At 40.0% G+C, this 22,098-nt stretch overlaps 6 protein-coding genes and 1 pseudogene across 9 annotated transcripts; 5 read left to right on the top strand and 2 right to left on the bottom strand.

Moving 5' to 3' along the window:
* The first annotated feature begins 1,187 nt into the window (after window positions 1–1,187).
* LOC140313113 (dual specificity protein phosphatase 13B-like) lies at window positions 1,188–2,742 on the top strand (annotated as a pseudogene).
* Window positions 2,651–3,702, top strand: LOC140313508 (dual specificity protein phosphatase 13B-like). The gene is made up of 4 exons (XM_072391616.1): window positions 2,651–2,686; window positions 2,733–2,782; window positions 2,872–3,089; window positions 3,402–3,702. The coding sequence occupies exons 1-4, from the start codon at window positions 2,651–2,653 to the stop codon at window positions 3,626–3,628; spliced, it is 531 nt and encodes a 176-aa protein (XP_072247717.1). The 3' UTR covers window positions 3,629–3,702.
* Window positions 3,703–3,808: 106 nt separating this feature from the next.
* On the top strand, window positions 3,809–6,606 carry LOC140313111 (dual specificity phosphatase 29-like). 2 transcript variants are annotated; one of them, XM_072391075.1, is made up of 4 exons: window positions 3,809–4,230; window positions 5,718–5,905; window positions 5,996–6,219; window positions 6,329–6,606. In XM_072391075.1, the coding sequence occupies exons 2-4, from the start codon at window positions 5,727–5,729 to the stop codon at window positions 6,550–6,552; spliced, it is 627 nt and encodes a 208-aa protein (XP_072247176.1). In that variant the 5' UTR covers window positions 3,809–4,230; window positions 5,718–5,726; the 3' UTR covers window positions 6,553–6,606. The 2 variants fall into 2 exon arrangements, with proteins under 2 accessions (XP_072247176.1, XP_072247175.1); XM_072391074.1 differs by having other exon boundaries at window positions 3,810–4,230; window positions 5,690–5,905.
* A 668-nt stretch (window positions 6,607–7,274) lies between these two features.
* Window positions 7,275–9,895, bottom strand: LOC140313120 (dual specificity protein phosphatase 13A-like). The gene is made up of 3 exons (XM_072391088.1): window positions 9,771–9,895; window positions 9,082–9,299; window positions 7,275–8,971 (listed from the first exon to the last, which is right to left on the bottom strand). Exons 1-3 carry the CDS (start codon window positions 9,893–9,895, stop codon window positions 8,760–8,762), a joined length of 555 nt encoding a protein of 184 aa, XP_072247189.1. The 3' UTR covers window positions 7,275–8,759.
* Window positions 9,896–9,910: 15 nt separating this feature from the next.
* LOC140313119 (dual specificity protein phosphatase 13A-like) lies at window positions 9,911–11,506 on the bottom strand. Its single transcript, XM_072391087.1, has 3 exons — window positions 10,938–11,506; window positions 10,635–10,849; window positions 9,911–10,543 (listed from the first exon to the last, which is right to left on the bottom strand). Exons 1-3 carry the CDS (start codon window positions 11,138–11,140, stop codon window positions 10,308–10,310), a joined length of 654 nt encoding a protein of 217 aa, XP_072247188.1. The 5' UTR covers window positions 11,141–11,506; the 3' UTR covers window positions 9,911–10,307.
* LOC140313115 (sphingomyelin synthase-related protein 1-like) lies at window positions 11,492–17,612 on the top strand. 3 transcript variants are annotated; one of them, XM_072391080.1, is made up of 6 exons: window positions 11,492–11,600; window positions 13,817–14,446; window positions 14,611–14,706; window positions 14,807–14,924; window positions 15,124–15,274; window positions 15,954–17,612. In XM_072391080.1, the coding sequence occupies exons 2-6, from the start codon at window positions 13,821–13,823 to the stop codon at window positions 16,256–16,258; spliced, it is 1,296 nt and encodes a 431-aa protein (XP_072247181.1). In that variant the 5' UTR covers window positions 11,492–11,600; window positions 13,817–13,820; the 3' UTR covers window positions 16,259–17,612. The 3 variants fall into 3 exon arrangements, with proteins under 3 accessions (XP_072247181.1, XP_072247182.1, XP_072247183.1); XM_072391081.1 differs by having other exon boundaries at window positions 11,511–11,600; window positions 13,820–14,446; XM_072391082.1 differs by lacking the exon at window positions 11,492–11,600 and adding an exon at window positions 11,828–12,010.
* A 75-nt stretch (window positions 17,613–17,687) lies between these two features.
* On the top strand, window positions 17,688–19,837 carry msmb (microseminoprotein beta). The gene is made up of 4 exons (XM_072391089.1): window positions 17,688–17,783; window positions 18,457–18,562; window positions 18,925–19,027; window positions 19,686–19,837. Exons 1-4 carry the CDS (start codon window positions 17,781–17,783, stop codon window positions 19,807–19,809), a joined length of 336 nt encoding a protein of 111 aa, XP_072247190.1. The 5' UTR covers window positions 17,688–17,780; the 3' UTR covers window positions 19,810–19,837.
* Window positions 19,838–22,098: the final 2,261 nt, after the last annotated feature.

Here is a 22,098-nt window from a genome sequence, read left to right on the forward strand (position 1 = left end):
TGTTAATATCTTAGTAGGCTGAGGTCCAGGGCCTGGTGGGTGAGGAGACTTCTCTCAGCTCAGCTCCTGGCCTTTTATCCCTTCTGGGGGTTGCTGTGTTTCTGGCACAGCCACTATCTTATAGATATTATCTGAAATGTTGACGGTAATGGGAGTTGACTCAGCTCTGAAGATGTTGTTTGTGTTTTGGTGTTTTTTGCAAACTTGTGAGTAAGGGTATTGATTCTATTGTATAAAATGTTAGTCTGTAAATGCCCCCCCGAGACTTTATTATTGTATAGTAGAATTGGATTATCTGAACAGCATTTTTCCTTTTGGTTGTCTTCCTGAGTGTGTCAGGCTCATGATAAAAATAGGAACAGCCAAAAAAGACAGCAGCTGCTTAGCTACAAGCTTGGGCAAAAAAAAAAACAGTCATTCAAGAATTGTTGACCTGTCAGGCTACTAAGGTAAATATTAAATAGCACAGAGCACATAGCAGCAGAAGCACTCTTCTTTTGAATTTTTTAATTCGAGAGTGATGTGCACATTTGTGTGCACTGTAGAAAAGAAACATTTGTTAGCATTGGATTGACCAAAACGTGGCATTGAGTAAAGTTTTGTGTGCTTCGACACATCTGACTTCAGAGCTGTTACACAGATTTAAGGTTGTGTGACAGACTCATGTGTAGCTATTCGGTCTTACTAGTTGGATTTCTTGAAATTCATGCGGCCGATTGTAATCCAGCTCAGCGCAGAGGAATGCCATCTTCCTTCGAAAAAAGTCAAACCAACAAAAGCAACAACCACAAAACAGAAAAGCTGTGAGAAGCGATCTATGACATCACAAAAACCACCAATGCAAAACAGTTTCTCTGAACACAGAAATATTCAAAAGTAGGTATAAGAAAAGGGAAAACTATTTAGCCCAGAGATGTCCACATCCGTTCCTCGAGGGCCGCTGTCCTGCAGGTTTTAGATGTTTCCCTGCTTCAACTCACCTGATTCAGATCAAGGCATCATTAGCAGGCTTGTGCAGAACTTGACAATCTTTTGAAGAGATCCATTGCATCTGAATCAGGAGTACATTATCATTGGTGGGTAATGTTATTTATAGCTTCGATCTCTTAAAGGAGCAGAGCAGCAGCTGTTTGTGACTCATGCAAATGCAGAATAACCAGTGTGTTACACAAGAGTGTCTAGTCAACATGGAAACAGACAAGCTAAAGGTCACAGGAAAATCAGTTCAATAAAAGTTCACAGGAAGCTAGAGTGTCCATAAGAAGAAGATCTGAGGTATGTTATGTAAATGGATTGAACGTCAGTCACTCTGCTTGCACGTGTAAGCAGAGTGACTCACTTTTCACTTTGGTGTGGGAGAGAAAGTTGGAAAAGTAAGAGCAGGAAATGTAGGCGAATTCACGCTGCCTTGATTTACGGTGTAACGATGTATTAGCTGGGAGATCTTTCTAGTTTCTGTCATCTCTGGCAAAAAAAAAACAAGCTAATGTAGTTTTTTGAGGAAAAGTGTACTCTGCAATGTGTTTATTGTTGAGGTAAGAAGCAGAGGCAGGGAACCGTTAAGATGTTTTAATTTCACAGAACATATTTCATATATGGTGATCTTCACTGTGTGTATTTGTGCCAATACAGAATGTCTCTTCGGGATCCTCCCTATGAACCTCCCACCGTCTCAGAGCTGCAGCAACTCCTGCTGGCAGACAGACAACCGACTGGACATGTCAATCAAGTTTGGCCTAACCTTTACATAGGCAATGAGTAGGTTTCCACACAATAACAGGCATGCACATGCATCTATAAAGAACACACGTACGCATGCCTCACACAGACTGTGTGATCGTGTTTCAGGGTCAACACTGGCCCACGTTTCTACAGAGATATGAACGTGGATTATTACGGGGTGGAGGCTGATGATGCAATAGAGTTCATCCTCAGTCCTTTCTTCTACCCCACAGCACGATACATCAGAGCTGCGCTGGCCATGGGAGGCAAGTCAGGATGCTAACAGTTATCTTCTGGTGTTGTATGACTAGACCTGAACTCAGTGCCCACTGTATTAAGTACTTTTATTAGGATTTGTGGAATTGACGTTAGAGTTCAAAGTTGTGTTGCATAACACTGAAAAATGTTTCAAATATCATGCCACTTTCATGAATATAAGTAGGAAGGGCAACAAAAACTAGACCCATCTCTTTATATATCTTAATGAAAAAAATGATTAATGATTAAATTTACATTTTGATATTGACTCCAAAAACATCTTAATCTTTCATAGACCTTCATAGAGAATATTTCTGTATTGGAATGCATCAGGACAGCCACTAGGGGTTTATCTTGCTGCATATCTGTGGCCAAAGGTAACAGCAAATTACTCTGTCCCAGGACGGGTGTTCGTGCACTGTCTGATGGGTGTAAGTCGCTCTGCAACCTTAGTGCTAGCCTTCCTGATGATTGCTGAGGGCCTGAGGCTGCAGGAGGCGGTGGCTGTCGTCAGGCCGCACAGAGACATCTGTCCTAACTCAGGCTTCCTGCAGCAGCTCCGCAGTCTCGACATGAGCCTGGAAAGGGAGAGGAGGAGAAAAAGACAACCCAAAGCCCAGTAAAGACACTCAGACACACCAGAACCATTGGCATCAGCATAAGCACACATATGCACACAGATACACAGATCTTTATTGCTGCAGAAGTTGCTTAGACCAGCAAGGAGAAACACTGTCTCTGACAGAGCTGAGGAAAATTCTCTGGACAGTAAAGTCTGGCCGAACCTCTACATTGGAGATGAGTGAGTACAAAAATGTCCCATTTAACATCATGGAATGACGCAAACATACGTACAGATAGAACCCCATTGTACGTGTTGTGTGTCAGCAGGTCTGTGGCACGAGACAAAGCCAGGCTCTCATCTCTGGGTGTGACTCACATACTGAATGCTGCAGCAGGCCACCACCGAATCAACACAGGTCAGCTGTTCTACAGTGACATCGATGTGGAGTACCAGGGAGTTGAAGCTGCAGACCACCCAGAGTTTAGTCTCCAGCCTTTCTTCAACCCTGCTGCACAGTTCATAGACAGTGCTCTGAAGAAAAGTGGTCAGTGAGACAGTATAATCACAGAAGACAGTACATACATCATGAACAAAATCATGATGGTAATATTTTTGAAAGGACTAAATGTCCATGAACACAAATCAGAAAAATAGTATAAATTGTAATGGCAACAGATATCATATGCTTATCTCGGCATGAAATACAGAGGCTCACACACAATGTTGTCATTTCCACACATTTTAAGTAGCTTATCTCTTGTTATCTACTTGGAGTTTAATGTGCAGATTTACTTCGAACATTAGGAGCGATATGTTTTATAATGTCATCAAATATACTGATTCAATTTCATTTCAGGGAGGGTGTTTGTGCACTGTGCCATGGGTGTCAGCCGCTCTGGGGCTCTGGTTTTGGCATATCTGATGATCTGCCAAGGCCTGTCATTGGCGGAGGCCATCATCGCCGTGCGTTTGAACCGAGACATTGCACCCAACTTGGGATTTCTGGAGCAGCTCAGACAGCTGGAGCTAGAGCTCCGTCCTCAGAGCAGACAGATGCAGGAGGACAGCATTGACACTCCCTGATAAATGATCAAGAAAATGACTCTCTTGTTGAGCACCTCCACCTCATTTCTCATAATACTTAAAACTGAGAGAATGGAAATGTATTTTTGCCTTATAGATTCTCACTTTTAACAATAGCTACTAAGACATAACAAACAAATGCTTTACGTTTTTTCTATCTAGAAATATCTGCTCTGACAAATGCCTTTGGATTATCACACCTGTCCACTTATCAGTGACATTCTTGGGATGACAATCATGCCACATGCAGCTTGCACTAAATTCTTTGTTTCATGGAAAAGATCATAAGTGTGCTTCTTCACCATGTAAGCTAAAGGAAAAGGATTTTAGATATAGATCACAACAGGAAGACTATGAGAAAGCGTTTGTGTGCTTGTGTGTGTGTCATGTTGTCCAGGTCAGGTGTTGTAGCCCAGCTGCCTAAAAATATCACCTGATACACAGTCGGAGAGAGCAGTTGCCACACCAGATCTGTATTTCAGATGTGTCTCTCTCTACTTCCTGCATGAGGAGGTCTCATGTGTAGGCTGCACATACAGCTCACACATGTCCTCTGAGGACACTTGAGCTCTGCTTCCTGTTCAGTGACTGATTTGATAGAGGTGAGTACTTTCTTTCTGCCAATATACAAATGTGCTTTTTTTTAACAGCCAATAACAGAGTTTTACTCTGGAACAGTTTCAGAAAGCTACATGAAGCGTTTGGTTTTGATCAGGTACATCGAAGAGGATCTAAATATCTTTGCAACACAAGCATGCATTTATGGATGTATCAACTCATACTAGGTGGGAGATAAATGTAGAATAAAATCTAATTACAATGAAACATTTTGATTTAACATGGATTTGTGAATGTCAAAAGAAAAGAAAGATTTACTTATAAAATCCAAATGTTAAGTTAAGCTGTGCTAGTTACAACTGGAGGACAAAAATAGTTATCTATTTTTTATATTTAATTTTAATCATGATCTTAAATAACATTCAGTTTGTTATTTGTTTATTTAAATGTTTCTGTCATAATTGTCTTTTTTATAAGTGCATCAAAATTATGTGTAAATACACTTCTCAATGTCTTGCAGCAGAGTTTACTCTGACTGCTTTCTCACAATAGGCGGGGCTGCGTAGGAATATTGCTGCTGAAATTCTTTGATAGACATACAGTGAACACTGTGAAAAATAGAAAATGCATCATTTGAATATAATGTAGAATTAAGCATTTGCAAAGTTTAATTCGGAGAAAATCATAGATAAATAATGAAACGCACATGAAGGAGGGGCTGAAATTTCAGTGCTGTGTCAGCACATGGAGGTTATTCATAGTTAAGAACCTTACTCAGGGAATTCAATTCTAACTTGCACAAACTTGCATCAACTAACTACATAGGGCCCTTAAAAGAGGTCAAATTAACAAAACTGAACTTAAGTCATTACAGCAAATTAACCAACAGACACAATCAAACTGATTGAACGCACAACAAACAAAGGGGACTTAAATACTGGCTGATCAGACCAGTCTGACAGATAAAGGGAAACAAATACTAACAGATAATCCAACAAATAACCAAAACAGTTTAACAGTTACTTTAAACTAGTTCTTATCAAATAAGATTAAGTAAGAAACTCAGAAATTGAAGCAAATACAAAATATTTAAGACGAATGAGTGTGTTATCCACACGTGATGAATCAGCTCTTCATGCATGCCACACTGTTGCTCCAGAAACCTCTTATCCCAGAGGTCAACTGCCAAACAGCCTCCCCAGCACTGGTTTAAAAAAAAAAAGAAATGAACAAACTTTAAAATACAAAAGCCAACTAAATGTGCACGCTACAAATAGAACTTGTGTATTTCAAAAATGTCAAATAAATATATGCAAAGAATAATCAATCGCAGCATATGAAAATAGTTACTCGTTGTGTAAAAGTGTTGGTGTATGAGGGTTATCGACCTAGCTGTGTGCAGTCACAGCATATGAGTGTAATTTTGGTTCTGTTTGTTTTGCTGTTTAAATGTGACATTAAGTGTTGCCTATAGAGGTGTTTTATATCTGCATTTCATTGCAGGGATGTATGTTTGTTTCCTGAACGACAGAAGATAGACATGTCCTCCTGTGTGGTGAAGCCCCGAAGTGGGAATCCATACGCAGCTGTAAAGGTTGATCCAGACAGTGATTACATCACCCCAGGAACCTTAGACTTGGAGCAGATGTTCTGGACTGGCACAATAGCTCAATATGCACATGTCAATCAGGTCTGGCCCAGTGTCTACATTGGAGATGAGTGAGTAAACTCACACAATGCAGAAACCCTAGTTTCTATATATTAGCAATCACTTTAAAGCAGTTTTGAGTGTGTGCTGCATGAAAACAGGAAAACGGCTCTGGAAAGGGCTGGCCTGATGGACCTGGGTATCACACATGTCCTGAATGCAGCAGAGGGAAAGTGGAATAATGTACTGACCGGTGCCGACTACTACAGTGACATGAACATCCAGTACTTTGGCGTAGAAGCTGACGACAAACCCACCTTTAACATCTCTCAGTACTTTTGTCCTGCAGCAGAATTCATCCATGAGGCCCTCAGCCACACACACAGTAAGACTGAGTGGAGAGTGAGAGTTGATTTGCATTTGTTGTTCATATCAAGTTCATTCAATAGTTTCTGTCATGTATTCTTTGATAAAATAAACTTTTTTAATTCCAGACAAGATACTGGTGCACTGTGTGATGGGTCGCAGCAGGTCAGCGACTCTGGTCTTGGCATACTTGATGATGAAACACAGTTTAACTGTAGTGGATGCTATTGAGCATGTGCGACAGCACCGTTGCATCCTGCCTAATCACGGCTTCCTAAAACAGCTCAGAGCCCTGGATGTCGCATTGCAAGAGGAGAAGCTGAGAAAAAAAAAACAGATGCTCGACAAATAATACAAAACTGCTTCATGATGTAACTTTGTGCTTTGATTTTGAAAATAAACATTTTTTTTTTTTTACAAGAGATCATATTATTCTTTTTGCTTTAATGCGACTGTGTAAAGAGGTCAGAGTTATGAGCATAGTCTGTAGTACTGTAGTCCAAAGTCTGCACAATTACAAGACCAAAGTCCAAATCAAAGCAAGTTATTGTCTCCCTCTGTTCCGCTCGCATCCCAGGCGTTTCTTTCATCACACATATGGATCATCATATAACACGCTAACATTAGCTGTATTTAAACTTTTCATCAGAGCAGGAACTCAGAGGTTTTAATTCACAGTTTTTATATTTGAAGAAACTCTACTTAGGTTATCATTCCAACACTTACATACAGAGACTGAGGGTGACAGGGGTCAAGAGGTTAGAAGCTTAAATTTCCCACACTAATGGTGTGTTCTTGGGAAGTTATCCAGTGATACATTTTTGGTGAATCAAAACACAAAGAAACAGGGTGACACCACACATGAATTTCTCATGGCCAGAGACACGTTTCATTAACTTGTATTTGAACTCAGACATTTTTTTCAGGGGGTTCACTTTTAGGATTGTTGTGTATTGTATTGTATAGCATTTTTAATTTCCCCCATGGGGATGAATAAAATATTTTTCTATTCGATTCGATTAATTTTAAGGTACTTGACTGAGGAAATAGCACAGCCTTGCAGTAGATGCCACGCCACACTCAGCCTGTTCATCAGAGCATGTATAATGTCCAAAACAAAATGTTTGACCCTCGCAAAATGATTTTTACTGCTGCATCATATAGATTGATAAGCATTCTTCCACTTCCTTAAAACTCGTACTTTTAAAGTCAAGATGACCAGATTTCCTTACACTTCTAATCAAACAATGACAAATATCTGGACCACTATCTAGTCTTCATCCAGTTTGACCCCTTCATTACTGCTACCCCTTTTCAGGTATATTCATTTATTGTTATGCAAATCACAACATAATCAAACTGATGTGAACGGAAATAATTTTAAACATTTGGCCCCATATCAGAGTTCCCTCTAATTTTTTCCATATCAGCCATTTGCAGCTGAGATTGTCATACAACAAAATTGTTATATCCAGCTTGACTAAGCTGACAGTCCTGAACAGATACTCCATGACATTGTGAGAGTTTTACATACAATCAATAAGAATGCAGCCCTATATATTAACTGAAAAATAAACAAAGAAAGTTTCAAGTGAAAAGACACAAAGTCATAGCTTTTTGTGCTCAACAGAATCAAACAGATTAAAGTTAAAGTTGAAATCAGCAGCTCGAAAAACTAAGCAAAGCTTTTTGCAAAGCATTTGCTCCAACGTTTTTGTCTCCATGTGTAGTTCCAATGCACAGCAGATAAAACAAAGACACATAATGACAGAAAATGATGGGTACAACATGTTTAAACTTCATACCATTTTGATCGGTGGCAGCCAAAACTTTTTGGCCAACCTTGCACTTTTAATAAAGATTTGACTTGTCTAGTCACAGAATGATGTATGCCAAATTTGGTGTTGTTACAGGAAAAATAGAAAATGTCACTGTCCCATTGAAGTTTTTCACAAAGAAATGTAATATCATGCAAACATTGTTAGAGTAAGCTATGAAAATCCTCATATTTTTTTACATATTTTTGGTCCAAGAGGTTGTTCGGCACATTGAGTTGGACTTTAAAGTCAGTTGGACTGTTGGTTCTTAATCAAAGCATCTATGTGTCCTGCAGGGGCTCATATTTCTTCAGAAGTATATATTTACCATTTCCAGTTATTCTAGTTTCATGTACCTGGATCACTTCAGCTAACAGAAAAATAAGATATCATTAAAAATAATTCAAATATTTTTGCAGCTACCCAGTCAGTGGATTTGGGCTCATTATTATTAATTACTATTGGATGTAGAGGGTAAACTACACAGGTAAATACACAGAGGAAAACAGACACATTTACAAAGTGAAACAACATAACATGGGAACTATGGATCCAGATGGGGAAATCAAAATGGCCTCAAAATATGGGATTTAAATGCCACCATATGGGCTCAAAACTACATACATCAAGCACAAAATATTGAAAAATAATTATTTACAGGCACTGTCACTGAACAGGTTGAAGTGTAACACACAGAGAGATCTTGAGGTAACTAAGAGCTAATGAGTGAAAAGAACGGTTGTCAGAGAAGAGGGCACAAACTCCTTTTACGTGTCAGCTGTTCATCCATCTTGAGGAGGAGAGACAGGAAGTTCCGGTTGGGGTAAATGGCCCGTTTTTGGACAACGTGCCTCAGAGCATCTCTCAGAGAGAGACGCTGCCTCAACATGAGGTAGGCCAGGACCAAAGTGGCCGATCGACTCACCCCCATGATGCAGTGCACCAGCACTTTTCCTGTGGAGAAGCGTGGAAGATGCAAAGGAAAATTAGGGAAATGAGATTCATGTATGGATAACCTACCAAGGTTGGTAGGACACTGAACTGCATATTCAAATTCACTTTACCGTCTTTACTCTTCAGGCCTTTATGTATGAAGTCAGCTGCAGATTTGAAGTACTGACTCATGTCAAAGTGGGCTGAATCCTCTGCTGGGATCCCAAGGTAAACACATGTGTTCCCATAAAAACTCTGGTCACCAATGCTGCCCTGCTTGGAGTGGGCTGCATTCAGGACATGAGTGATGCTGAGTTTATGTAATGTCTTTCTATTCTGTGCAACAGCCCTGGAGAACACATACGGGAGGAATATTTAGTATAAAAAAAACAAAGAGGAACACTAAAACACTGTCATGCAGTTATATAAGAGACCCCCACCATATCTTACATGAGCAATCTATTGAGTATTCAGGGACTGTTGTGTAACTTTGATGAACAGTAGGTGTTAGCATATACGTGTTCATAAATACTTCTGTCCCATGAGTTGAGGATAATGTAAAAACAGATGACATAATCATATATTCTATATATCAAAGGCATCTTTCTTTATACAAAAACATTTACAATGCAATTATGTTGTTAATTGCTGCATTGTATATTGTGTTATAAACTATTTGTTATACATTTATTTAGCTATCACAAATGTTAAATTGAGTTATATAAGTCCTGCGATTTAACAAGCCAATAAAATCAAAGAAAATTCTATCTTGCAGAGCTCAGTAATATGTCGTTTCTACCTACAAACACAGGCCACTCACACATTTCCTATGTACAAGTTGGGCCAGACTTCATCCACTGTTGTAAGTTCCAGTGCGCAGGAATCCAAGATGAACTCCAGTTCTTTAATGAACACAAGGTCCTGTTGCTGGTTGCTCCCTGACATTCCGCCTGTACACAACCTTCAGCAGATGCCCAAGTTGCTCCTGAGCCCTCCGTCCCTTCCGAACCAGAGTCTACAGCTCAGTGAGGGGCATGAGCAGCTGCGAGGCTCCAAATTTAGCTCCCTGTAATAACTGTGTTCTCTCTGACTGGATGCACAGTTATTTAATGCTGCCGTTGGATTGATTGGCCTGTTCACTGATGCCATACACCCTGGGGGAGTTGAGGGGGGCGCGATGGGGGAGGAGGCTCTTTGTCAACACTAAGGTCACATCAAAACAAGACAAGGGAGGGGTGGAGATTGCTGAATGGTTTATACATACGGCAAATATACATGCGGTAGATGATACAAATGCAAACAAGCTTCACTAATCAAATCAATTAAAAGAGAATGGTCTTCTTTTTTTTTTTTTTTTTTACACAGGGTTGTTTCTTTCTTTTTGCAATTTGAGCTCATTTAGCCTTTCTTCCTGCAGTTTTTTGTCCAGGGCAATAAGCTGTCGTAAGAATCCTCGATTGGGGAAAATCCAGCGATTCTGTTGCACGCAGCATATAGAAGACAGAAGACTGAAGTGATGGTGAATCATCAGATAGGCGAGGACTAATGCAGCTGAGCGACTCACACCCACAGCACAGTGCACAAGAACCTTCCCTGGAATTCCCAAAACATGCAAAGATACTAAAAATTACAGCGCTCCACTCATGTCATCATTGAGTCGTCTTCGAAAGCGTCAACTCATTACCTCCTGATGTCAAAGCCTCGTGTATGAACTCCGAGGCAGGGGAGAAAAAAGGGGAGAGGTCAAATGTTGGCAGGTCGTTGGCGGGGACTCCATGATATTTCACTGTGGTTCCATAGAAATCATCACTGCCCTTACAGCAGAGTTTACCATGTGAGGCATTCAGCACATGAGTGATGCCCAGCTGCCAGAGCCCAAACTTGTCATGGGACATAAACCTGACACAAATGCAAAAATAAAACATGTAAATTAGAATCTACAGGCAAACCTGTGACCTTATGAATGCAACACAGAGATATTACTCACATGTCTCCCAGAAACAGGTTTGGCCACACCTCATCTCCATGGCGACACGAGCGTGGAGCCGAATGGAGAACCTCTTCCAGCTCCTGGAGAGATGGGATCTTACCTGTCTCACATGTGTGCTCTTCTTCGTCTTTGGGCTCTGAGTCACTCGTCTGACATTTAACCCCCGCTACAACGGCTGAAAGGGACTTTCTGTCCGTCATTACAAGATGTTCACTGCTCTGTTCTTTCCCTGCAGTCAAATCAAGCTGTTTGTTTGTTGTCCTCGTGCTTCCACTTCCCTCTGCTGTGACTGTCACAAACAGCTGTTCGCTCTGGCAAACTCTCCAGTGTGGTAATGAGCCCACGATTACACCAGTGGCTTGAAAACCAAGCACATGAGAATAAATCTTGAACTTGCCCCTCTCAGATCAAGTGAAACCTCAACTGTCAGCAGATCCTAGTTTTTTCCTAAAGGTGGCCAGTAGATGTCAGTGTGCTCCATGGAGTTGTCCCGCATGGGTTCACCAGTTCTTCTTTACTAGTGTTGTTTATTAGCGCTTCTTCCTGTTTGGTGTTGCCTAGTTGTCAGAAGCATGTTGGTCATGAAATACTCTTGGGAGTGGAGAAACAGGCAGACAGCTCCTCAACACCCTCTGACAGCACTGTGACAGTGACGTTTTGGTAAGGGAGGCAACTATTTCTTAATGTTACCTTTTAGAAGGGTTGTCAAACAACAAAATGTACTTCCTGGGACCTTCTTGTTCAGATTGGCTCATGTTCACCCTTGCATCTGTTTGTGTGAGGGAAACACTGATTTATCCACAGCTGAACTCTGTGGCTCGGTGGTGAGCAGGCTATGAGCCCTTTGTCAGACTGGCTTTGTCTCACGCACACTGAGAGGCTTTCTCTTCCACAGCTGTGAGTCACTGCTCCCTGTCACTCAGTGTAAGCTGGCCAAACAAGCTGACATGGCACTTATTTATCCCAAGTAAAGCGTTGGGCAGAGAAGTTGCGGGATGTTGCCAGTAAGATCTGAAGGCTAGTTAAAAATAACTTATTTCTCTTTTGGGGGATAGAACAGCAGCTGTCTGGTGAGTTACTTTAAGTTTTAGACATTTGATACTGGTCAGCCTATTAGCAAGCTTTGATAGTAGTTCTGTATGGATTGTTTCCTGTTGTAGCCACTGTATGATCTGCATTTATGATGGGACAGAATCATGTCCGAGAAGCCTCTAGAAAATAATCTGAAACTGTACTACTCCCCCTATGTTTGAACCAGTACGACTGCTTTCAGGGACGTAGGTGTGGCTGTTAATCAAAGGGTGAGTGTCGGAAAATGAATCACCTTCCACCATAACGGGGGAGTCACAAGACGCTAACACATCCTTTAAGAAAAAAGCAGAATATTTAAGCTGTTAGATTGGAAACAGACCTTGAAAAGGGAATTGATTAGTACAATATATTGGTTTTTCTGTCATGCTGTCAGTGTTCTCGTGTTCTGAGTTTACAACGCACAATAAGTTTTAGAATTTTTTTAAAGATTTATTCATATTTTCGTCCAGAGAAATATCAGAACACTCAACCCTTAAAAAAAAAAAAAGAGTTTGCAGTATGATTCATTCTAATATTTATCTGCTTTCCTTGTTTTACATCACAATACAATTCAGATTTTTGCTGTTGCTTGGACATAAACTCACATCTAAAGACATTTAAACTGATTTTTCGAGCAAATCCATAATAGATTGGATCAATTAAACAGCAGGTTATTCTCGTTTATTGATTCTTCAGTATGATTTCACTTAACTTTAAGTCAAATAACTATCTATTAGCTATTTACATGTCAAGCATTACTGATAGTAAAAATCTGCTTACTTGGGTCATTTTAACTCTGTATCTTAAGCGCAGTCAGCATGCAGGCTATTGCTCCTGCTTGGAGGTCAACAGTTACAGTCATGTTGGTGAAATGCTGCAGACCTTTGGAGCGGTTGGAGGTTCAGGGTGAACATCGCTGCGTTGAGCTTATCAGAAGGTCAAAGGGCAAAAAAACCCAAAAAAAACTGAAGCATTGTGATTCATCAGTAATGGGTCTGGATGCAGAAGAGGAAATGTTGTACTCTGCTGATTTTATTTAATTATTTTATTGAATTTTGATGGTCAGTGACCTGCTTTCTTTTGAATTGTGAAATAACGACAATAGAAAAGGTGAGGATGGTTGTTTGTTTTGGTTCAACCTGTAACTGGTTCGTGTGAAATAGGGTGTTGGTGCCTACTTGTACTATAGGCTTTGGCTCCACTGTGCTATCAGTTGACACGGACACAGATAATATAATAGGACCACAGTTTGTAATGCTGGGTCACGTGGAATAAGAGCACAAAAATATTTGCTACACAGAAGATTACATCTTCAAGATTACAGATTGGATGACTGTCATTTAAGCCCAGTGATTATTTTCATTAGCATTTTCCCAGTCATAATAGACTTGACGAATATGAATAAATACATTTTGAGAAGAAATACTTACCAGCCAGCAGTTATCTTGACTGTCTACTAATAGTTGCCTTTTTTCCCAGACCAAAATAGAAAAAAATGTTTGGTTGTACAAAATGAGGACTGGAAAGTAAATGTTTAGTTTCTGTGATTGAATTAAATGTGACATTTGAAGCTATAACAATTTACTCTTTTTTTCTTTTGTGCAAAATCTGAAGATATGAAGGTCCAAGGACTCAGACAGAAATGTGGCTCCGTTATCAAACATGATAGGTTGCTGTGTCTGCTTATCTTTTTGACGGCATCACTGTATCTGTTTCCATCTTGTGTTGTGCGCTTGGCTGTCTCTGTTATTTTCACCTTTGCCAAAGCCAACATGACTTAATTCTCTTTGCGTTTGTGTCTGCAGCAGCATGGCGCAGTCAGACGGCAGCGTGATTGCCTGGAGCTGTAATCAGGTGGCCCAGTGGCTGCAGGAAGAGGGTTTTGAGCAGTATGTGGAGTTATTGTGCACACAGCACCGCCTTGACGGCCTCAGCCTGCTGGCTCTGACTGAGGCCGACCTGCGAGGTCCTCCACTGGGCCTCACTGTGCTCGGAGACATCAAACGGCTGACTATTGCTCTCCGCCGGCTCCAAAGACGAAATCAGGCCCAGCTTGAGGAGCTGGGTCTCCAGCCCTCAGATAGTCTTCTTTCTGGGCACTCACTGGGCACTGCCGGGGTTGAGTGGAGCTGTGACGGAGCTGACAGGAGGGGGTGTGGTGGAGGTGATCGCTTGTGTAATGGGACTGAACTGCGGCTCAGGAGCAGAGAAAGACCTGGATGTTCAACTGGAGCTGCGGCGTGTCACACGCACTCCAACGGGAGGTGTCGACAGCAGTTGGCCGGTAGATTGGACCCAGAGGTGTGGAAGACAGTCATCAGTTCCGTATATGTGTTTTTTGTGTTTGGGTTCACCTCTTTTGTCATGGTCATCGTGCATGAGCGTGTCCCAGACATGAGGACGTACCCGCCACTTCCTGATATATTCCTGGACAGGTATAAACTTTGCCTGTGTATCTTGCAAATGTTGCACATATAGTTATCTGTAAACTCCCACACCAAGATTTTGGCATTTGAGAAACTTCAACTCCTTAGTTCAGTTGCATATTTTCGTGCGGTCATATCTAATCTGATAAAGATGTTTTTTTGTCCTCTCACAGTGTACCCAGAATTCCATGGGCTTTTGCAATGGCTGAGGCTTGTGGGCTCATCTTGTGTTACATGTTTTTGTTGATCCTGCTCCTTCACAAACACAGGTAAGGTCTCCTCCGGCTGGTTACATCACATTATGCTTTACTCAGTGTTGCATTAGTTTCACTGTCGATGAAATGTGTGCCTGTTTGGTCTCTGTTCTAGGTCAATTCTTCTCAGACGGTTGTGTTCTTTAATGGGAACAGTGTTTCTGCTCCGCTGCTGCACCATGTTTGTCACCTCACTCTCTGTGCCGGGGCATCACCTGAAATGTGCCAGCAAGGTGGGACAAACTCGAGATTTTGTAAAGTCTTGACATGTTTTTTTTGGACTGCAGTAGGTGGCAATTCTAGTTTCTGATGGCAGTGTTGAACGTCTGATTTTGTCTTAGTCTGTCTGCTTTAATAATGACTTATTAGGTCCCTGTGGGAGCACTGACAGGATTTTTTTTTTCTCCACCCTCCCCTCCCTACTTCCACCAGACATATGCTGATAGCTGGGGAAAGATACAGAGAGCACTGACCATCTGGAGTGGTTTTGGAATGACTCTCACAGGTGTAAAAACCTGTGGAGACTACATGTTCAGCGGACACACTGTTGTCATCACATTGCTCAACTTTTTTGTGACTGAATGTGAGTAATATAACCTTTTGTTTGCCTACAATGACAGAATGTTCGACTTGTGTGTGCGTGTGTGTGCGTGTGTCCTTTGCTAAAGGATCAAGTTAAAGGAACTGCCTTATTCCTCTTTCCTGGCTTTTGTTGGACTAGATGATCAAATAGTCCCAGGTAGGACTACCTAAGTATTAAATGGCATAATCCCAATTCATGAGACACCTGGACACAGTTCCACCTGGGCAATAACGCTAACACACAAACTGGTTGTGAAATGAATAACACGAAACTCTCTAAAGTTTGATCTCGACTAAACTAAATTTTTTCAAACAATATATCCTTACTAGGCAGGTCTGTGTTTAGTTTCAGTGTCTGGAAAAGCTAAATGACTTCCATGAACGTGGCTACTGTGCTTTCCAGCTAATTCTGTCCACCCAGGAAGAAATATGTTTTGGGGACTATTTTAAGAGGGGAAATAAAACACAATTAGGAAATAACTTAAAGTATGAGAACAATGTATTGAAGAACAATTCAAAATAAGCGGTTGTAGTATTTAGCTTTACAAATTGTACAATTGTACTTGTGTGGAAGCCTATGCTGCTAACTGTGTTGCAGATACACTTGAGATGAAAAAAAGCATATCACAAGATTTGATGATTGATTCTATCAATCATCTATTGATTTCTATCGTTTGCAGACACACCACGAAACTGGAATATGATTCACACCATCTCCTGGGTTTTAAACCTCTTTGGGATTTTTTTCATCCTGGCGGCTCACGAGCACTACTCCATTGACGTGTTCATCGCCTTCTACATCACCACTCGTCTTTTCCTCTACTACCACACCTTAGCTAACACCCGGGCGTACCAGCACAGCCGCAGGGCGCGCATTTGGTTTCCCATGTTCTCCTTCTTTGAGTGCAATGTGAACGGACCCGTCCCCAACCAATACAACTGGCCCTTCAACAAACCTGCCTTCATGAAAACTCTGATTGGATGACGAGTTTTCAAAGATGAACGAACATCTCAGCTATGAACAATGAACAACTCAGCTATTGTGCCTCAAAGCAAAACTTTTTAATTTATAAGATGCAAGTTTTCTTCCATCTTTTTTATAAAAATGGAACTGTATTTGTTTGTCGCCAGCTTTATAAGAATGGTTTGCACAGTTTGGGAAATGTACTTCACGCATTGAGATAGATTAGATGATTGATACAACTCTTATGTTTCTGTAAGCTAAATGTGGAGCTGCAGCTAGCTGGCTAGCACCAAGACGGGAGACTATGAGAGAAATGGTCAGGCTTTGTCTGAAAGCAAAATGCCCATAAAATGCTCCATCTAGAACCTCTTCATATTTCATAAATCTGTACAAGAACTGAATGATTTACACTACACTGCAGAATATTGCTTTTTCCCTTACAGTTTTTGTATGGTTAAACTTTTTCCTAACCACCTGCTAGTAGTAGCTTCATATTTAGCATATTCCCAACAGACAGTGATACAATTAATTTCCCAACTTGTTGAACAATTCCTAGAAATTGAATTGCTCTCTACCAAAGAATAAAAAATAAATGTGATTTATCATGGGAGCTGAAAGTATGTACATTTCCTTGAAGATTTTGTGTTTTTTTTGCCTTTAACTAATCAGCTTTATTAATTTAAGCTTCCACTTTGGGGATGTTTACACTTTACTGGTGGTCTAGATTGTTTTTCCCACTTTAGATATCCATGTAATGGATGTGGGGAAGGGGATGAGTGTTGTGAGGTTATGGTTGAGATTGTTTCATAGCAGGGGTCATTTTACACTTTTCCTATCATCTACTGATGGAACCCTGATTCTTTCACATAATCAACATTTTCTTTAATTTCAGTCACACTATTTGAACTTTAAAGCTGCATTGTAATTGATAGTCACTTTTGGGATAGTAGAGCTTTGTACACTCAGTTAAACTCAACAAAATGTTCAAATTCTAAATTTGCCATTCAGCTGCTTGGTGTGTAGTTTTTACGTCTTTATCCTAATTTGTTGAACAATTTGGGTAGAAACTATTGGGTAGAAAGATATGTTGAGTTTTCTGGTGTTGCATGGTACAGCAAATAACTTTCTGTTAACAGCCATTAGCAGCTAGTTAACACAAGTTCAGGAGTGTATTGTTTACTGTGGCTGATTTTTACATTGCGTAGCCTCGTAGGCATAGTCTATCTTTGCATTTTGGCTCAGTGCTGACTTGCATAGATAAGGAAATGTTTTTATTTTTCATCCACTACATTTTCAATGTATTTGTATCTGGATGTGAGTGTGTGTTACTAAAGGAGCTTCCTGCAACTATTCCAAATGAAAATTTTATCATTCAGAGAGGTGTGCCTTTAATTTGCAATATCAACACTGCTGCTGTTCCCCACCTTTAAACAAATATCGCCAGCAAAGGTTTGCAGGTCTGCATGCCTTTATATCAGTCACTATTGTGGACTTCTCACACACACCATAATCTCCTGTTGACTTGGTCACATCTCATCTGAAGATGGTATGTATTTGACTCAAACTTGTAACCTGTAATTATGGTTAATGTGGAATTTTTGGAATAAAGAAATTGTCCTTTTTGTAGATTTTGGTCCAGGCGAACTTATTTTTTTTTTGTAATATAAATGTAAAGGCTTTTTGCTGTTAGCGTATATGCGTTATATCTTGCAGATCCTCAAGGACTCAGTTTGTTTTATGTCCACTTTATTTTGTTAGTATTAGTTCTGTGGCTAAAGCACGGCCCTAAAATAAAAAAAAAAAGGAATTTTAAATAACTATGTTATAGTATGTTCATACTTTAACATAATTTTTTCATAGTACACAAATGATATGGTTAACTGACCTAATATCCATCATTACTTGATTTTATTTGGCAATCCTTACAAATGTTACAAATTTATAAATCTTTTAACCACCAAGACCAAAATTATATATATATAATTCCTTTCTGTGCTGTTATACAGGAGGATTTGGATTGATGTCTCACTTCTTTAAAATTTCATGCAAATTTGCTGTTGCTTGTGAGACGATAATGATATGAAAAAGAAATTTCGCATCAGTGTTAATGAGATCTTAAAAGGTTGTAATGGGAGAAATGAATTCAGGAGACAGTCACTGATAAGCCACAGAGACTTAAAAAGAAAAACCAAAAGATGTTCACAGTTTTTTTTTTTAAGACCTCTCTTCGTGTTCTCATTTGTCTGCTGGGTCTGTTCGTCCTGTGTCACTCTGACTGCTTCTTCCGAGAGCTGGAGAGCAAAGATTTGAAAAACCCTCCAAAAGGTAACTAATACTTGCAGAGACACAACGGGTCATATGATAAATTGCCTGCAGGAGTTTTTTTTAGGTGTACATTTTTTTTTCTGTTATATTTTTGCAAATGTTAAGTTTGCATCTGTGTCCCTTAAAAATAAGACCACTGGGCTTTTTTTTTTTGGTCTCAAAGACCAAGAAGTTGTCCAGTTGCCTCTGAGCACATAGGATTACCATGACCTTGATGACTAAGAATCTCCACAAAGAATAACTGGCACACCTCAGCAATCAATAGACACACACTTGCTTCTATGAATTTACCAGCCGGATAAGTGAGGAAGCAGCTCATCTGAACAATAGTCTTTTTTTTTTCTTTTTTTTTTTATGAACAGGGTGTGTTGATGAAGATGGAAAGCAGCATGATTTTGGCTCTGAATGGGTGAGGAACTGCATGGAGTGCTCTTGCACTAAGGAGGGTATGAGCTGCTGCAGCAAGTAAGATTTTGGCCTTTTACTTGACTTTTTTTTTAAACAAGGTTCTGCATCTCTTGTCAAATGTCTTTTTTTTTTTCTTTTATATTTTTCTCCCCCTAAAGCTGGAATCCTCTTCCTTCTCTCGGTTCCAATATTCAGATGCCTGACTATAATAGTTATTCAAGCACCTAATAAATAAGACAATATTTGTTGTGAAGCAGGACAAGATTTAAAGGGGATGTTTCCCCCAGATGGACAAGTCAAATGTATATTGTACAGTCAAAAGTAATCACCATGGATAAATAGTTAAGTGTTCATGAATAAAGAAGGAAGGCAGCTAAGTCATCCTCATATTTCATACTAGCTCTGCGTTGATTTATTTTTTTCTTTAATAGGGAAAAACAGCTTTGATACAGAGAAAAGACGACTGTTGCCTGAACATAAAAAAGTATGGTCTATGGTTTAGGAAAAATCTGAAGTAAGATATAAATGTGAAATGAGAAAAAATCTTTGGCACTCCTGCTTACACACAAAAGTTAGACTTGCCCGTCTTTCGACAGAAGAACATACAGTCATCTTTTCTGAGCTCCACCAACCTGTCCCTGAAATGTGTTTTTCCGCTCTTTGTAATTTTACAAAACTATTTTAAGAATGCTTTTCTTTTCTCTGCGTCTCTCAGGCTCCCTGATGCGGGCACTGTAGACCTCCCTGAAGAATGTGAGCTGGTTGTTGACAAAGACTCCTGTTCTGCCAAGATGGTGCTGAAGAAAGACAAGACAAAAGAGTGTAACCCTCTAGTTTAACGGGTGCACATGAATTCAGTTACCATTTTTTAAAAAAAAACACCACCTTACCAACCTTACGCTTAAGTTGTCATGTTTGAAACTTTTGTAGCAATAAAGTTGAAACCTGCATCATCTCTGCTTTCTCTCTGTTTGCTCAGTGCTTCTTCTAACAGTAATTTCAGCAGGTGTTATTCTCAAGATGTAATAGAATCATTCTGCCACTATGTGACAGTAGAGCTCGGCACTCAGAGGGTCTCAGGTACCTAAAGGGCTCAAACAAGCCAATTATAGCTGTGCTCCAGTCGCTGCTGTCTCTGACAGTAACGCTCTGGTTATTATGATCTTCAGCTCCTTTTTCAACTCTCATCCCTGAGGATTCACACCTGTTCAAAGAATCGTCTCCAGACATCCTGGCAGCACAGAAACTCTTTATTCTGCCAGTCCACACACACGTGAGTCTTTTATTTCTTTACATACAATGATGATCTATTGATTACGCTCATGATCTTGATGAATGAAAGTCAGCGTCTTCTAAAATTGAATCATTTAAGAAACGCTTGCTGTACTGTTTTTCTACTGTCATCTTGAAGCTTCTTCCTAGCTGCGTTGTGTCTTCATTTAACCAGTGTTGTTAAGATTATGCATTCAAACAAAAGCCCTCAACAGTGGGCATTTCTGAGGACGCGTGTTCAATTTCAGCAGCAAAACTGAAATAAACCGCAAACCAGGGGAAAATATGTGTCTAATTTGCATTTATGTGTTATCGACTGTGTGGCAATGCGACGATAACAAAATTTCATAACAATATTCTCAATGGTAATATCTTGAGAGGAAATCACCCACAATCCCTGACACCCCCAGCAGAGAACAATGAGGCTCAGGTCATTATCTCAGGTTGAGCACACGTAACAGTGCCAGCTGCCATTACTCCGATCCTCCACAGGCGGGAGAAACAAGAGAGATAAGATTGTTTCTGAATATCATGTGTAAGGAAACTGTTTTTCTGGATATGTGCACAACGGATTCTAGTAAGTGGTAAAACAGATGTCAAATTCTTGAAAAAGATAATAGAAGCAGCACAATTCATTTGAGTAGATAAGACCCTCAATGAAACACATAAGAAAGCCTAGTCTTTGTATTTTCATTTTCAGACACATTCATTTGCAGTCTATTTCTAATTCATTAGTTAGATACATTGTGAGTATCTATACATTTAAATTTTTTACTCAAACTTTGGAAGATTTTACAAATGGAAAAAAATAGTTTTGCAGGGAATAAATTATATTGTGTTAGCATGATATGATGAGAAATTGTCTTGCAATAAGAAAAAATGTCTTGTGAGAAACAAAGAAAAAAGACCCATTGTTCACTGCAGAGTACAGCTTCTTTTTAAAGAAAAAAACGAAGCTGAATGTAGTCCAAGGAAAATTACTCCCAGCCATTGCTTAATCGCTACAACATCTATCTTTTTCGAGATGGAGTACTCTTTGCTGAAAGAGAAAAGAGGGATACAATGGACCAAATGGAGCCAGGTCATGGTGTTCCTTACCCTGCAGAGAAACAGCTCAAGTGTGGTGCCATCACAATGACACAACTGCTGGCTGGATGTGAATCCTACAGTGTCACATCTCTGTTATATGACAGTACTTCAATGTGTCTATGTCATTGGGCTTTTTTCTTTCTTTCTTTCTTTCTTGCCAGTGTTTCTGGCACCTCTTTTTTTTTTCAGTGGGCTATTACATCTGGTTTTGGGTGACATTACACTTGCTTCTCCTACCCTGAACAAAGGATGATCAATGCTGTGCCATCCCGCCCGCAGCTCACTCAACACACTGACAGAATAGGTTAGTAATGATGCAGTGTGAAGTGACTGATAGCGAAGTTCTCGTGCCGTTAATGGAAAGTGACAGTCTCATTTTGTTTACGATAGTGGCCGTCACAGCACGATCCAATGATCCATATCTATAACTCTGACAATGTCATACCCTCTGACATTTATATGCTGTGCACAAGAAGAGAAGAGCCTCTCCTCCAGTATATGCATAGTCATTTTATTGTCCCAAAGCTATTATCTTCATTGTGAAACATGTGGGCAGGAATTGTCTGGAGGGAACTGACAAGTCTCGCATATTAAGATTTGGGAGGGAAGCATAACTGTCACTCTAAGACAATATGCGGTATCTCTATCATTTCAAATATGAAAGAGTTTCTCATCTTCTTCCCTTTCATTGTGTGTAATTCTAACGTAATGACTGCATTTTCAAAGATGAAGTGATTATGCTAATGTGCTGTTCAAAATGTTGATGA

The sequence above is a fragment of the Leuresthes tenuis genome, unplaced genomic scaffold (genome assembly GCF_036924035.1).
Source record: "Leuresthes tenuis unplaced genomic scaffold, fLeuTen1.0.hap1 SCAF_8, whole genome shotgun sequence".
NCBI classification, from domain to species: Eukaryota; Metazoa; Chordata; class Actinopteri; order Atheriniformes; family Atherinopsidae; genus Leuresthes; species Leuresthes tenuis.